This window comes from Podarcis liolepis (assembly GCF_965112155.1).
Source record: "Podarcis liolepis genome assembly, chromosome: 7".
Classification (NCBI taxonomy): Eukaryota; Metazoa; Chordata; class Lepidosauria; order Squamata; family Lacertidae; genus Podarcis; species Podarcis liolepis.
The window spans coordinates 22,650,769-22,667,670 of NC_139561.1; the positions used below are offsets into that span (position 1 = coordinate 22,650,769).

The 16,902-nt window shown below is 48.5% G+C and overlaps 2 protein-coding genes across 2 annotated transcripts in view; one reads left to right on the forward strand and one right to left on the reverse strand.

Moving 5' to 3' along the window:
- Positions 1–5,678, forward strand: part of ATAD3A (ATPase family AAA domain containing 3A) — a 44,071-nt gene extending 38,393 nt beyond the window's left edge. The window contains exon 16 of the mRNA XM_083513052.1: positions 5,191–5,678. Coding sequence (XP_083369178.1) covers positions 5,191–5,358 — 168 coding nt within the window. The 3' untranslated portion in view covers positions 5,359–5,678. The remainder of the gene's footprint in view (positions 1–5,190) is intronic.
- Positions 1–16,902, reverse strand: part of FNDC10 (fibronectin type III domain containing 10) — a 199,398-nt gene that overhangs the window by 54,157 nt on the left and 128,339 nt on the right. The window lies entirely within an intron of this gene.

The window sequence follows — 16,902 nt, forward strand, 5'->3', positions numbered from 1 at the left end:
CCATGGCACTTTTTGAGGGGTTGTTGCTGTTTAGTCGTGTCCGACTCTTCGTGACCCCATGGACCAGAGCACGCCAGGAACTTCTGTCTTCCACTGCCTCCCGCAGTTTGGTCAAACTCATGCTGGTAGCTTCGAGTACACTATCCAACCATCTCGTCCTCTGTCGTCCCCTTCTCCTTGTGCCCTCCATCTTTCCCAACATCAGGGTCTTTTCCAGGGAGTCTTCTCTTCTCATGAGGTGGGCCAAAGTATTGGAGCCCCAGCTTCAGGATCTGTCCTTTTGAAGGGAGGGGAGCCTAAATCCACAGGGGGAGGGAAATCAACCCCTGAAATTTGGTCTTGATCCAAACCCATAGGGTGCTGGGCTGGGGAGCCTAAGCCCTCCAGACATCGAGGGACTACAAAGCCCATGATCTCTGCCTGTTGGGTCCAGGCTTATCTCGAGGGCCACAGGTTCCCCCAGCCCTTCATCCTAGGGCTAGGTAGGGATTGAATTTAGAAGGGGGGGGGGAATCAAGCCTGTTCTTTGCCTCTTCTGAGAACGCTGGACATTGACGCCCGCCAGTTTGTGACGTGATTGGGTGGCGCAGAGTGACTTTGTCACCTTCCCAGGTCCCATTCCCTCCTTGTGAGCGTGCTTGCGTTTCCTGATCTTGACAAACAGCAGCTGTGGCGAGCCAGGTGCGGCTGTGCGCATCCTTCAAACAGCCTTGACGCAAGTGGATGCCTCGTGGAAGGTGTTTTAGAATTCCTTCCCCTGCCTCAGTCTCTCTCTCTCTCTCTCTCTCTCTCTCTCTCTCTCTCTCTCTCTCTCTGCCTGCCTGCCTGCCTGCCTGCCTTGGTCTGTTTCCGACAGCCTTGGGGCGGGGAAGGAAGGGCACTGCGGTGCTTTAAAAGAAAAGAGTCTAACCAGGAATGAAAGTTCACAACCTGTTTTTTAGCCAGCACCTCAGGTCAGCGAAAGCCACGATTTCTGCCTCCTGGAGCCAAACGATTTAATGAAGCAATTTCTCAAACCTTCTCTTGGTCAGAGCACCTTCGATATAATCCCAAAAGGGGGGGGGAGGCTTAATTGCTGCTAACGACTGCTGCTTAATTCACCTCCAATTCGTATTTTCAATTACTTTGCCTCGCCACCATCCACACTGCAGCATTCTCTCCCCCCCCCCCCCATTTTGCAGGCTTAGAAAACCTCTCTGGCAGACTATAGTTCGGTCCTACTCTAGACCAATGTAGGTTCATAAAAGGGCAGCCAGAATTATCAAGGGACGGGGCAGCACTTCTGTACGTTGCAGCATCTGGGACTTTTTAGTTTAGAGAAAAGGCAAGTGGTGTGAAGTAAGTTCACTGAAATATGCATATTATGGAGAAAATCGGTAGAGAAAGGTTTTTCTTCCTCTCTCATAACGCTAGACCTCGTGGCCATCCAACGAAGCTGAATTTTGGGATGAAATAAAGTAACTTATCTATGCATCCCATGGTAGGGTTACCATATGTCCTCTTTTTACCGGACACGTCCTATTTTTCATGAGTGTAGAGTCATCACAGCGATCCATAGTTAAAAGTAGAAGTCGGCAGATGTCTCCTCTTTTTTGCTCTTCAAAACCCTACCAGTTAAACTATGTAAGTTTTCTGTGGAGGTTTTCCATAGGCATCTCAGCCGCTTTGAGGACAGTGGATTAGGTGGGACATTGGCCTGATCCAGCAGGTTCTTTTTATGTTTATGTTCTTTGGCAACTAGGGACGTGGGTGGCACTGTGGTCTAAACCACAGAGCCTAGGGCTTGCTGATCAGAAGGTCGGCGGTTCAAATCCCCACGACGGGGTGAGCTCCTGTTGCTCGGTCCCTGCTCCTGCCAACCTAGCCGTTCAAAAGCACGTCAAAGTACAAGTAGATAAATAGGTACCGCTCCACCAGGAAGGTAAACTGCGTTTCCGTGCACTGCTCTGGTTCGCCAGAAGTGGCTTAGTCATGCTGGCCACATGGCCCGGAAGCTGTACGCTGGCTCCCTCGGCCAATAAAGCGAGATGAGTGCCGCAACCCCAGAGTCGGTCACGACTGGACCTAATGGTCAGGGGTCCCTTTACCCGTTACCTTTACCTCTTTGGCAACTAATTCCTACTCAGAGTAAGCCCATACCAAACAAAGGAACATGACAGACTTGGGGCGATTGATTTCAGGCAGTCTGCTCTGAGCAGGGGCTTAGTTTGAGGCAACCCATTGAAACGGATGCACTTGGCGAATCCAGGTTGATTTCAATGGATCTGCTTCAAGTAGGACTTAGTTGGGTACTGTGCCCACCCATCAAAGCTGGCCCATGGAAAGGGTTGAAAGAGACATGGATGGGTGGCACAGCAGAGCCAGTTCCCTGCTGTGAACCCTCTTGGGGCTGACAACAATGTGCACTGGATAATGCCGTTGTTTCGTTGCGCGACGTGTCAACCAGACCAGGAAATCTCATATGATTTATTTATGATTCCTTTTTTCTTTTCCGCCCTCCCTCCCAGAGGAGCCCTGTGCGGGGAAGGCTCAGAGTGTTCAAACAGTGCAATTTTAAAATAAAAAGGTAATTTAAAACATTTCAGAGCCATTTAGAACCGTTTGACACACGTCAAACGCATCTTAAGAAAGCTGCCGTGTGCCTTCACAGTTGCACCATTACAAAGTTGCTCTGTACGGTATTTTGCAAGCGTTTTGTCAGCATGTTGTTCTGCAACAGTGGCCAACCAGATGCCTACCCATGGGAAACCCACATGCAGGACCTGAGCAGAGCAGCAGCTCTCTCCTCCTGTCACGCTGACTTTGCTTCTTCCTCCACCATGGGCAATATTTCTGAATATCAGTTACCGAGAGTCACAAGTAGGGAGAGTTGCTTTTGTACTCAAGCAGGCTTCCCATTGGTATTTGGTTGGTTAGATGAGCTAGTGGCTTCATCCAACAGGCTTCTTGCTGCTCAGTGTGGTGTAGTGGTTAAGAGTGGTAGTCTCGTAATCTGGGGAACTGGGTTCGCGTCTCCGCTCCTCCACATGCAGCTGCTGGGTGACCTTGGGCCAGTCACACTTCTGTGAAGTCTCTCAGCCCCACTCACCTCACAGAGTGTTTGTTGTGGGGGAGGAAGGGAAAGGAGAATGTTAGCCGCTTTGAGACTCCTTAAAGGGAGTGAAAGGCGGGATATCAAATCCAAACTCTTCTTCTTCTCTTCTTCTCAATTTGCATACTTCATGCAGGCCTAAATGTTCTGCAGTTGCAGAATATATCTCTCTCACACACATAGTACAGAATGATGTTCTTTGGGGAAAACTTTACAACCTTTTACTCGCGGAAGAGGCGGTGGTTGAGGAATTGGAAGCCAATGGGGCAATTGTTCTGTGTTCCCACAGTTCCTCTGTGCCACACAAAATCCAGCTTCTTGAAAACACAGCTTTTATGGTTGTTCCTAAGTTTCTAGCCCTCGTTATTAGGACGATAGAAGTAGAAGGGAGGGGATTGTTGAAATGACAGGATAAGAAGTCACAGAGCCTTTTTGTCTCAGTGAGAAGTCCGGCCTGGTGAGTGGAGGAGTGTTTGCATCTTAAAAAATGGTGAAAAAGCCTGGTGTGTTCAATTTCAAGGAGTTAAAGCTCCTCCTGGAAGGGGCATCTGCTTTCTCCCACTCCTTTCCTGACAGTCGGGGCCCCAGGCAGGTCTATTTTTAGAAAGTCATTGAGAGAATCAGCCAAGCGTGCATCGCACGGCCCCAGCTGGAGTCTTCACAATAAAAATTTGCAGGCGGTCTGGCCGGGGGGGATGAAGGTTGCACCCTTGTGCACACACACACCCTGCAAAAAACACAGCAAAGGGAAAGCGCTCGGCGGCCATTGAACAAACACTGGATCCTTCCTGGCGCTGAGCCCCGTCTCGCCAGGGAGCACCTGCATTTTGCAGCTCCATTAGTGACGGGCACCTGGGCAAGCTTTGAGCATGCCAAGCCATCAGAGGCTGCCTGCCCCGGGCATCTTGCATTGTGAAGTGCTCTTTTGAGGCAGCGGCTCCCAAGCATCATTGGGCTGTCACTCCTCTAGGTGACAAATCCAGGGTGTAGAATTCTACAAAATGTTGCATTGCAGAGTGCCTGTAGCCCAGGTTCCCCCTGGCCATACCCTCTCATGGACTACTCCATTCCATTCTTCCCCCCTCTCCCAGGCTACTTTATTCCATTCCTCCCCCCTCTCCCAGGCTACTCCATTCCATTCCTCCTCCCTCTCCCAGGCTACTCCATTCCATTCCTCCCTCTCCCAGGCTACTTCATTCCATTCCTCCTCCCTCTCCCAGGCTATGCCATTCCATTCTTCCCCCCTCTCCCAGGCTACTCCATTCCATTCCTCCTCCCTCTCCCAGGCTACTCTATTCCATTCCTCCTCCCTCTCCCAGGCTACTCCATTCCTCTCCCCTCTCCCAGGCTACTCCATTCCATTCCTCCCTAGATTTCTCATATTTTTTTCCTCCCCCCCCCCAACAGTTGGTATGAATGTCAAGCCCGCTGAATGCCCACAGACAGACCTCAATGGGATTTTTCTGGGGTTCCCACCCTTTAAGGCTCTCTCTGGAAAATGGTTTCCATTTGTACTTCTCCAAACCTTCTCCCTCTTGCTCTGGGGTGCGCGCTTGCATTTCGTCTACACCAGGATCCATACACTTGAGGAGGAGTTCGCTGTTAGTGTGCAGCAGAGTGGGAAGTGATTCTCAGCCTGAGGGCCACATGCCAGTGGTGGGAGGGGCCAGAGGGAAATGTGGGCGGAGCAATGGATGTAAATGTTGCCTTTGTGCGCTGGGCGATTGGTTTCTGCGCAACTCGAACCCCTCTCTCCATCCGGCATCCAGGCAAGCAAGAGTCCCAAGGACGCATTTTAGAGAGGCATGAACACTCAAGGGAGCATGCAAAAGCTAGGCCACTGTGGGGTGCGGCCTGCGGAAGAGATACGAGGGCCAGACTGAGAAGCCTGCAGGGCCACCCCCCTGCTCTGTGTTGAGGGAATGGCAGCTTTGCAAGTCAGCAGTGAAGGATCCTGGGACAGAAATGAGGCTCACCTAAAAGGCTTATCGAGGAACCAATTTATCCATGCCATGCAGAAAAGGGTTTTTTTCCACTTCGCGGGTGCCATTCAAGGAATGACCAAACCAGGTTTATTTCCCTCTCCTTCTCCTCTTCAGGCCGCAGCGTATGCCTCCGAGGACGGCGTCCTCACGGAAGCCATGATCGACGCCCGGGTGGCCGATGCCGTTCAGCAACACAAACAGAAGATGGAGTGGTTAAAAGCTGAGGGGGTGGAGCCGGGCAAGAGCCAACCGTTGCCTCTCACGATGGGGAAGGGCCTATGAGGAAGCTTTGGGGGCGGGAGAGGGAAGGACAGAAGAGAACGGGGAGGACGCCACAGACCATTGCGACGTGTGGAGCAAAGGATGCTGGGGAAACCAACTCTCGCCTTGCAGCCGCGGTCCAGCTGGAATCATGTCAAAAGTGAACACAGCGTCGCGCTGGTGAAAGGGAGGGCCAATCTTTGGAGTCTGCTTTCTTGGGGGTTTTTATATATATATACCTCAGGGTGACACCTTGAATAACCATGTGCGTGTATGTGTGTGTATCAACCAATACATTAAAAAAAAGAGAGTTCTTTTTGCCCAAACGGCACCCCACCTCAGCACCTTGTTCTTCTGTGTATCTGTTTCTTTTGAACACGACCCCCATGAACCATCTTATGCAGTCTTGGTTTAGATTCTGCTTGGGAAACTAAAGAGGCATTTTCACTCAGTAGATTTTGATTTTTATTGGTCTTTTCGTTGTAGATTAAGTCTTGCAGGAAATTCATGGAGCCATGGCAGCTATATTTCTCCCTCCTCTGTTGGAGGCAGTAAATAGAAGACATCTGAAGGCAACCCTGTTTAGGGAAGCTTTCAATGTTTGATGCAATACTGTATTTTAATATTTTGTTGGAAGCCGCCCAGAGTGGCTGGGGAAGCCCAGCCAGATGGGCAGGTTATAAATAATAAATTATTATTATTATTATTATTATTATTATTATTATTATTATTATTATTATTATTATTATTATTATTACCTCTGAATGCCAGTTGCATTCAGAGATCAGCTCTTGTGCTCGTGTCCTGTATGAGAGTTTCCCGTCCGGGGCATCTAGCTGGCCACTGTAAGTGCTGGACTAGAAAGGACACTGGCCTGATCTAGCAGGGATTTTCTTCTGTTCTTAACTTTCTAGCTAGGAGCCCTGGCATCACAGTTAATCTAGCTCAGTTTTATTTACAACAACTGGCAGGATTTCCCAGCCCTACCTAGAGGCCTTGTGATTCCACGTGGGGCCTTCTGCACGCAGATTTGCAGCTCCCCCCAAATTTTAGGGTTGCAGCACCAAAACATAGGAAGCAGCCTTCTGCCGCGTCAGACACTTGTTCCAAGTAGCTCAGCATTACCTACACTGACTGGCAGCAACTTCCTGGGGGTTGAACCTGGGACCTTTTTTTTTTCTTTTGCATGAAAGCTGTGGCTTGTACAGTGGTACCTCTGGATGCAAACAGGATCCTCTTCTGCCCATGCGCATGACGTCATTTTGAGCCTCTGCACATGCGTGAGTGACGAAATCTGGAAGTAACCCGTTCTGTTACTTCCGGTCACTGCAGAACGCAAGCTGGAAAAGCTCAACCTGAAGTGTCTTTAACCCAAGGTATGACTGTAGGGACGCGGGTGGCGCTGTGGGTTAAACCACTGAGCCTAGGGCTTGCTGATCAGAAGGTCGGCGGTTCGAATCCCCGCGACGGGGTGAGCTCCCGTTGTTCGGTCCCTGCTCCTGCCAACCTAGCAGTTTGAAAGGACCCCAAGGTGCAAGTAGATAAATAGGTACTGCTCCGGCAGGAAGGTAAACGGCGTTTCCATGCGCTGCTCTGGTTCGCCAGAAGCGGCTTAGTCATGCTGGCCACATGACCCAGAGGTTGTACGCCAGCTCCCTCAGCCAGTAAAGCGAGATGAGCGCAGCAACCCCAGAGTCGGCCACGACTGGACCTAATGGTCAGGGGTCCATTTACCTTTACCTTTATGACTGTATTATGAAGCTGTCATACCAGTTCAGACCACCTAGCTCAGTATTGCCTTTGCTAACTTAAGAGTGGCTCTCTGGCTATTATGGTTTTCAAAGAGGTAATCATTCATAGTCTTTCCTGTGCGTAATGGCTGTACGGAACTGCCACGTTCAGTGTGCCTCAATGCCAGAGAACAACAGAAGAAGGTTGTTGCCCTCATGTCCTTTTGGGTTTAACAAAAGGCATCTGCTTGGCCTCTGAAAAAGAAGATTTTGTACTAAATGGTGCTTTCAGCAGGGCTCTTAGCATTGATTTCTTGAAGCTGCGGACATGTCCCTTTGATGTGAGGGCGGCTAATCATTCCTCTCTGGACTAACAGCCTCATAGGTAGCTGTTTATGTGTTGCAGGGCAGGTTAAGAAAACAACAACTACCTCTTAATTTGGAGTTGAACGCAGGCTGACCCAAGAGTTCCTGGGGGAGGAAAGCATGTTCCTTCCTTCCTGCCCATGCCATGCAACTTTTTGAGTTTACCTTCCTTAGCTCTCTGCCTCCCACACGCACCTGGCATCAGATTTTTAGACTACTACACTAAGTGACAGGGTTTCTGCTCTGGCCACTTTGCTGAGAAGTGCTGGACAGCTCTGAGGAAATTGGCCTTGACAGGAGCTCTGGAAGGAAGCGAGGAGGACAGCCGAGGGCAAGTGGAAATAACTCATTTGGCACCTTTCTTGCATAATCACGTAAAGTAAAATTAAAGTTCCACTCTCTTCTCCACAGCACAGAGCCTGCTGTTCTGGTTCTAACATTCTAAGGGATCTAAACTAGATCATACATGACCGGTATATCCAACCCTTGCTTAAAAACCTCCAAGGAAGGAGAGTTCACCAACTCTTGTGGGACTCTGTTCCACCATCAAACAGTACTTCCTGTTCCTCCTAACGTTTAGTCAGAATCTCCTTTCTTGTGACTTGAATCCGTTAGTTTGGGTCCTACAGGCTAGCTTCCAGGAGGCAACCCTTCAGATATTTGAAGATGGTTATCATATCTCAGTCTTCTCCAGGCTAAACAAACCCAACTCCAGATCTTTTTTCATCTTGGTCACCCTTCTCTGCACACATTCCAGATTGTCAACATCCTTCTTAAGTTGTGGAGCCCAGAACTGAACACAGGACTCTAGGTGTGGGCCGGCCGAGGCAGAATAAAGCGGCACTATTGCTTCCCTTGATTGGGACACTAGATGTCTGTCAGTGCAGCCTAGAATAGCATTAGCCTCTCTTGGTGCTGCATCACACTGTTGACACATGTTAAGCTAACGGTCTACTAAGACCCCTAGATCCTTTTCACGTTTACTATTGGCATGCCATGTGTTCCCCATCTTTTATTTGTGCAGCTGGTTCTTCCTGCCTGAGTGGGTCCAGATCCTACATAATGCAGAATGTACCTCCTGATTTACCTTGTGATTTATGGTGCTGGAGGAGACTCTTGAGAGTCCCATGGACTGCAAGAAGATCAAACCTATCCATTCTGAAGGAAATCAGCCCTGAGTGCTCACTGGAAGGACAGATCCTGAAGCTGCGGCTCCAATACTTTGGCCACCTCATGAGAAGAGAAGACTCCCTGGAAAAGACCCTGATGTTGGGAAAGATGGAGGGCACAAAGAGAAGGGGACGACAGAGGACGAGATGGTTGGACAGTGTTCTTGAAGCTACCAGCATGAGTTTGACTAAACTGCGGGAGGCAGTGGAAGACAGGAGTGCCTGGTGTGCTCTGGTCCATGGGGTCACGAAGAGTCGGACACGACTAAACGACCAAACAACAACACTGGCAAGCCAGGTATTCCCCAAATTACATTTGTGCAGCTGGTTCTTCCTGCCTAAGTGGGTCCAGTTCCTACATAATGCAGAATGTACCTCCTGATACCATGGTGTCTGTATGAGGCTCTCACCTGCAGTGATCAAATGGAAAGATGAAATGAGATTAACTTTCAGGGCTCTGTGTACCAAATGCAGCACCTTGAACTTCGCTCAGTAGCTCATTGGCATCATCTGCCTTGGTCAGGGTAAGACATCACCACAGATTCTTGCTCCTCTGGCCGCCAACTAATATTTTCAGGGGGCCCTCACCCCCCCCAAAAAAAATAATGCACCAAGCATCTCTCCAACGAGGCGTCGCTTGGCACCTTAGAAATAGGCCAATGTTGACCTGGCTTTGTGTTTCTGGCTTCCTGGCACCTGCTACAGCAACAGATTGCCCATCTTTTATACCTGCCAACGCTATCCCGAGCAAAATACAAGCCTGTGATTGATGGCGAAGCCGAGAGGTGGCATGAGAGAAAGAGAACCAATTAGTCTGTCTCCACGATGTGATGCTATCCCATGTCAAAGGTATATTGAGCTGGTATTGGTGGTGACTGCTTGTGATGGATAATCTCATTTCCCTCACCGCTTCCCCACATTCAACCAGCTGGCAGGGAATACAGTTATAATAGGCTTTCTCTACAAGCTCGTAAGTCAAATCATGTCTCCAGATTCAGAGGAGTTCTTTCTCTCTCCAGTGCTGGATTACTTCCATCCTGCTACTGGGCCTGCTTATTTGGTAGTCAATTTAGCATCCCATTTTTTAAAAAAAACGGAATCCAAGAAGGAAAAAAACACTCCAAGACCCACTTGGATAATTTCCGATCCAGCTAAACTGGAGGGAAGGAATGTTAAAGCTACAATCCTTTAGTGCCTGGAAGAGCCAGCCTTTGCTGGGCAAAAATGTAGACTCCCAATATTTTAGTAAGCAGAGAAGGCAAACATGAATTTGAAAGGTATTCGGCCTGGGGGCCACATTCCATCATAGGCCACCTTCTAGTGGTGGGTGGGGCCTGGGGGGAAGTGGGTGGAGCAATGGATGTGACCTCAATATTATAGGCTAAATTTCAACCACACACAAGTCAGAGAGACCCATACACACAGAGTGGGGACTCTCACCCCCTTTCCCGCCCTCCACCTGGCCAACTCCTTCCTAAAGGGGGAACCACCTCCCTTTAGACTTCACCTTTCCCTTCACAGCTCTCTCAAACCTCTTTTAAGGAAGGGGGGAGGAGCTTCGGAGAGTGGTTTGGCAAACAGCTCTTTGAAATGCCTTCCCCGCTTGCCTGGGCTGCCTGCTACCTGCTTACTCTCTCACCTGGCATTCTGTCATCATGCTGGAGTAGAGGTGGCCGCATGAACTGCTGCGTGACGACAGCCTTGCCTTTATATATATATATAGGAAGATAGCGTACTAGAAGAGCATCAAGCAGCACTTTATTCAAGCTTCCTCTGGATTGTCGGGGATCGCAGTTGCTCAGCCTCACTTATACACACACAAGTGGCTGTGTTTTTAATCCTGCCACTAACACCCACTTCCCTCAGGAGGCTTCGCGACCTCTTAGGAACGTGGCTAGGCTTGAAGTTGGACGTGAGATGAACACCACTACCAGAGGCAGGATACATTTACAAGTGGGCTTATAAAGGGGATCTTTATACACAAAGGGAAAAACTAATATCCATATTGGGGACCTGGATGGCACTTTCCACATACTCAAGAGCCACTGCTACTGACTCTAGCCTCTGAATGTCTTAAACTGAGTGCCTTAAACTAATACTCCACCTCAGCCAATTAAGTTCTACACCTCTCTCCAAACAGGCATCACTGTTCAAGGATGCCTTCCTGCCAAGCAAAAGCAATAGTGTGCTGCAGGTTGGGTGAGGGGTCTGGCCTGGGGAGCCGGAGGGCAGCCCAGGGAGAGTTCTGGGGGCCGGATGGAGAGGTTTGCAGGGCCACATTCAACCCTGGGCTCTCAGAGCATTGGTGTTTTCTCATCTCCTCACTGCAAGAACTGCATCCTCCTAGTGGCAGCAGGGATGTGGGTAGCGCTGAGATCTAAACCACTGATTCTCTTGGGCTTGCTGATCAAAAGGTCAGCGGTTCGAATCCCTGTGACAGGGTGAGCTCCCGTTGCTCTGGCCCAGCTTCTGCCAACCTAGCGGTTCAAAAGCACACCAGTGCAGGTAGATAAATAGTCAGTGCTGCGGTGGGAAGGTAAACGACGTTTCCGTGCGCTCTGGTTTCCGTCACAGTGTCCTGTTGTGCCAGAAGCAGTTTAGTCATGCTGGCCACATGACCCGGAAAGCTGTCTGTGGACAGAGGCTGGCTCCCTCGGCCTGAGATGAGTGCCACAACCCCACAGTCGCCTTTGACTGGACTTAACCCTCTAGGGGTCCTTTACCTTTTTACCTACCTCCTAGTGGTGCAGCAATGAAACTGCTAGCACATTTGCAAAGCTAAGCAGGGTCTGATGGGGTTGCAGATTGGATGGGGGACCGTGTGTGTTGAGATTCTTGCATTGCAGCGGGTTGGGCTAGATGACCTTTGGGGGGATCCCTTCCAGCTCTATGATTCTGTAGGCCTGAATGTTCGAAAGTACCTAGTAACTATGGAACTCACTCCCAGAGAAGGCAGTGATGGCCATCAATCTATGCTCTTCCTGCGCAGTAGGAATACCAGTTGCTGGAATACCAGTTGCTGGAAACCACAGGTGGGGAAATGTGCTCTTGCGCCCAGGTCCTGCTTGTGTGTTCCCTTTTAGAGCATCTGGTGGGTTGCACTAGATCAGGGGTCAGCAAACTTTTTCAGCAGGGGGCCGGTCCACTGTCCCTCAGACCTTGTGGGGGGGCCGGACTATATTTTGAAAAACAAAACAACGAATTCCTATTCCTCACAAATAACCCAGAGATGCATTTTAAATAAAAGGACACATTCGACTCATGTGAAAACACGCTGATTCCTGGACCGTCCATGGGCCGAATTCAGAAGGCAATTGGGCCGCATCCAGCCCTTGGGCCTTAGTTTGCCTACCCATGCACTAGATCTGTCAGGACTCTCCTTCCATCATCCCCTTTTTGATCCGCTCCTCGCTCTCGTTGCATCAGAGCACTTTTAATGTGACGGGCGTTTTCTTAATCCTCTTTGAGGAAAGCCAGTTCCTTTGAGGCTGCCTTTGGAATGAAAACATACTTACTTCTTTATGACTATCCTTGGAACCAAGATCCTCTGCAAGCACCATTAAGGAGAGCTCACAGCCTGGGCAGAAAAAAGGGGCGAGTTGGCACAAAGGCCCTTCCCTGGCCGCCAGGGAGCCGGCACAACCATCGCCTGCCCGTTCAGGTTGCCAAATCGTGACGCTGTGGAACAATCGTACACCTTGAAATCTCCTAAGAATGGCAGCAGGCAAGTTGGTGGTGGTTTCGCCTGCCCATTCCCTCCACAGCCAATGCCCCTGGAGAAGGGTAGCCACGCAGATCTGCATAATATTTGTGCATGTATTGGTGTGTATACGGAAGCACTTGCCATCATGTAAACAGAAGGGCAGTCAATCTTAGGGGAAGGCATCCTTTTTTCTGTGCTGAAGGAACAGGCACTCTCATCTGCTTCCCTCACCACACACACACACACCTGGCCAGCTCCTCCCACCATTTGGCCCCCAGAAGCTTGCCCAGTAGGGAATGTGGCCCTCAACTATTTTTAAAAATGAGGGTGCTGTTCGAAGTAAGCTCTGCATATGGAACCAAGAGGGAAGCAGGTCTTCAGACATGTCCCCACCCGCTCCTTTCCAACCTGCTGTTCCACCCTGCCCTTGTGTTCTCCGTCTTTTTGTTGCTGAAGCTTTTTGACGTTATTGTGTGTGTGTGTATCCCATGATCAAGAACTTCTGGGCTGCTCTGAAAGTAGCATTCACCCCAAGGTGAAGGAACTCTCTCTTGCAGAAGCAGAGAAGCATTTTTCTGCATGGCGTCTTGCGAGAACATAAGAAAAGCCCTGCTGGATCAGGCCAAAGGCCCATCTAGTCCAGGATCCTGGCCAACCAGATGCCTCTGCTGAAAAGCCCAAAGCCCGACCTGAGCACCACTGCGTTCTCCCCAACCTGCATTTTCCAGCAACTGGTATTCAGAAGCATAGCTGTCTCCCGCCATGGACCAGGCAGAGCGCGGCCATTGTGGCTGGCAGCCCTTGAAAGTGTTACGTCTCCATGAATTTATCTCATCTGCTTCTAAAACCAAATCCAAGTTGGTGGCGCTCCTGCAGCAGCGAGTTCCATGGTTGAACTATGTGCTACATGAAGAAGTCCTTTCTTTATCTGACCAGAAACTTCCAACTTTCAGCTTCCCTAGGTTTCCACAAGTTCTGTCATGAGGAGAGAGGGGAAAAAACTTCTCACTTTCTCCAAGCCATGGTGCCGGCCTGTTTTACCTCTAGAGCAGCAATTTTAAGGAGAAAGGTTCATGGGGATGTTAAATTGTTTTCCAGAGGACCAAGCCCTTATCTGACAGAATGCCTGGTTTTAATAAATATTCTAATTGTGTGATGTGCTTTATTTTGTAACGTGTTTTATTTCGTCTTATGTCTCTGTCTCTCTTTTTTGGGGGGGTAAAGCCTTCGGCTACACAAAAAAACAATATTTTTATTCATACCCTTGCCATACATAATGTTGCAAACTTCTATCGTGCCCTCTCAGTGGCATTTAAAGTGAGCTTTGAAATTCCAGCGGTGTGCCCTGTGCAACACCAGAAATTTGGCGCAACCCCCTACCTCTCACCTTCCATTGTTTATCATTGTCACAGTGCCCTCTCGGATTGGCACCAAGTGTGGGAGAACCAGTTCTGCACCCCTAAATCTGCTTCTGGCCCTCCTTCCCTCTTCTTTTCTCTAAACAGAAGAGCCTCAAATGTTGTAAGGTTTCTTCACAGGAGTTGTTCCACCCCTTTGATATCTGTTTTCCCCGTTCCGAACCTTTTCCAGCTTTTCCCCCTAAGGCGGCTTCTCAGCAAAATACCGTCCTTGCCATTGTTCCCTGACAACTATATTCAGTGGCAATCTGTGACATAGGCTAAGCTGAGAAAGACTGTCTGGCTTGTGAGGTCACCCAGTCAGGTTCATAGTTTAGCGGGAGGATTTGAAGCCCAGTCCCCTGGGTTACAGTCCCGACACTCTAACCACTTACACCACCCTGGTAATAATGTATAGATAAATATATATATAGGATATCAAGAGACGAAACAAAAATGTAGCTTTTATGCAATGGGTCGCATATAATTCTACTCTGAGCAGATGGATCAGAATTAATGGGCATGGCTAACATGGGTCCATTCATTTCAATGGGTCTAACTCTGACCTTGATACAACTCCAAACCTTTGGGGTAGCCTTCCACATCACACACACATTCGCAAATCCGCTCTCTGACAGGAACCATCGAATCAAATGAGCCGTCACATTCATGGGGTTAACTTTGGCAGTAGATTTCTCGTGTTTCGTTTTGTTTTTCCTTTTAATCACAGACATTGCAATCAAACAATAGAGTAATCACAGACATTGTCAATATTTTTTTCAGAAGGAGGGTCTGTCCAATTTCCCCCCTCCTCTCTTATTATAATTTTTTTTTTTGTAACATTTAACAAGGGGGCAGCTTCTCTTTCTTTTTTTTCAAAACACAAAGCCTGCAACATTTTAAATCATAATAACAATGGTGGGTTCCCCCCCTCCTTTCTTTGCCGTGTCTACTTGAAAGTGAGAAGGGTGGAGAATTGGGTTTCTGGCGCAGAGCCCTGATCCTAAACAGATTTCACTCGGAAAGTCCTTTGTACTGGACGGACCTTACCTCCAAGTAAAGCGGACGCACAAGACGAGAGTTAAATGTGCTTAAACCAGAGCAGCCACCGGGTATATTTAATATTTATTTGGCATTCCCCTTATCAAGTGTTTGTCTTCAGCAGACCAGGTACTTTGAGGCAATGAGAAGATTTATTTTTATCAAATGTATCAGCCCGCTAGTCCTGACTGGTGCATCTCTGTCCTCCGGAAATATGCAAAGAATGAGAGGTTGGACCCTGCAGAAGCAAAACAGCCCCAGGCAGAGAGACCCATTGGATAATTTTCTTTAAAAAATAAAATAAAAGCAAGCCCCTTTCCCTCTTCCTATTGCACTGGTTCAATCCTGCGAACTCCCAAAGTCTTTACTAGGTTACTCACCCCCACACCCAACCACTCAGAAACCAGCTCCGGCCCTACTTCCATGGCAAACCTCAGATTTCGTACATTAACGCTGCCTCCATCCCTTCGTGGCAAGAGTGTGTACACTTGTTGCTTCGGAGGGCATTTGTATACAACAGCTGTAAGCACAGGCACACAGACCGTACACTCATTGAGCACCACGTGCAAATAACTAGGGGTACACAGCTCGCACAATCTGTGTTCACAGATTGTACACATTTTGGACGTAGGATATAAACACCCCTCAGGTGGAAAGCTATCATTAGCATTTGCCAGGGCACACGTAAAGCCACTCAAATCAAAGGCTTAAGCACACTCAACTCTGTGTCAGATCAGGGTCTTCCGCTCCCCTCCCCACCCCCCCAAAAAAACCCCAATTCCCCAAAATCAGCACAGAGACAACATTCTCAATATTGCCTGGCGAGGATGTTCCTTGTTTTAACACGGGTATTCATCCGCACTAATGCATGCATGCAATTCCGTTTGGATTATTATTGATTTTTTTTCTTTTCTGTATAATTGTAAGCCACCTAGAGTCTATATTTCTTTATATATATAAAAAGAAAGAAAAGTTAAGCGGGATATCGTTTCAAATTTCAAAAATAAATAAACGGTCGAAACGGTTGGCTGGTGGGACACCCGGCATTTGGAAAAAGGAAAAGACGACAGATGCAAATGGCTTTGTCTGCATTCAAAGTGGGGGGAGTTTGTGCCTGGCAGACAGGAATTCAACAGGTGCAGCTGCTTCCGCTTCCTCCCCCCCCCACCCCCAGTAATGATGGATGAGTCAGCACCTGTTTGATATCTGCCTGCCACATAGCTCTTGCAGGTATGGCAGCAACTTTAATGTCTGGCGGTGGAATTTCTGCCTCATAACATAGTCCCGTGCCCCTTTATGAGCCAGGGCAGTCAAGAGACCACCCCCTGGTTGGATGAGGCCACCTGACACACAAAATGGGACCAAGCTTTTTTCCATAAATACACATTAAAATAAATAAATAAATCACTCTTCATATGAATCCTGGTTGGTGAGTTAATAAACAGGCAGCAATGGAACTGGGAGTTATCTCCGCATGCATGAAAATGGCAGGTGCCCACTTCATGCGTCCAAAAGAAGACATGAGGGCATAAAGTGTCAGAGGACCAGCACCGTTCCTAAAGTCCTCACCAACTCCACCTCTCACCTTCCTGTATTGAGCAAGGAATCTGGCTGAATGAGCTCAGAAGCCGCCTTGCAATTGAGCAACGGAGGATGCCGGGAGCCCTGTGCCACCAAGGAATGAACAGATCTGTCCATTTCCCCCCTTTCTCCCCAGCTTTGGACACCCAAAGATTTATATTTTTTAGGACACAGCTTATTCTCTGTGGCTGGAAGCTGTTTTAAATGTGTTTTAAACATGGCATTCCCATGGTCGAAACCCGCCCTGCAGCCTTAGAAGGTGAAGAGCAGGTTGTTACTATTACTATTCTTATTATTCTTAAGAATAATCAGAATTAATAATTTCACTTCCCCCAATTTCTCCTTTTTCCAAGCCTAAATTCAGTTCTCCACATTTTCCGCTAATAATTGCGATTATTATTTTTAAATCCTCATGGAAATCTGTAAGTCTATAATCTATAAGTGTAGAAGTGGCTGGGGAAACCCAGCAAAATGGGCAGGGTATAAATAATAAAATTATTATTATTATTATTATGAAGAAGAGAAGAGTTTCGACTTAATATCCTGCCTTTCACTCCCCTTGAGGAGTCTCAAAGTGG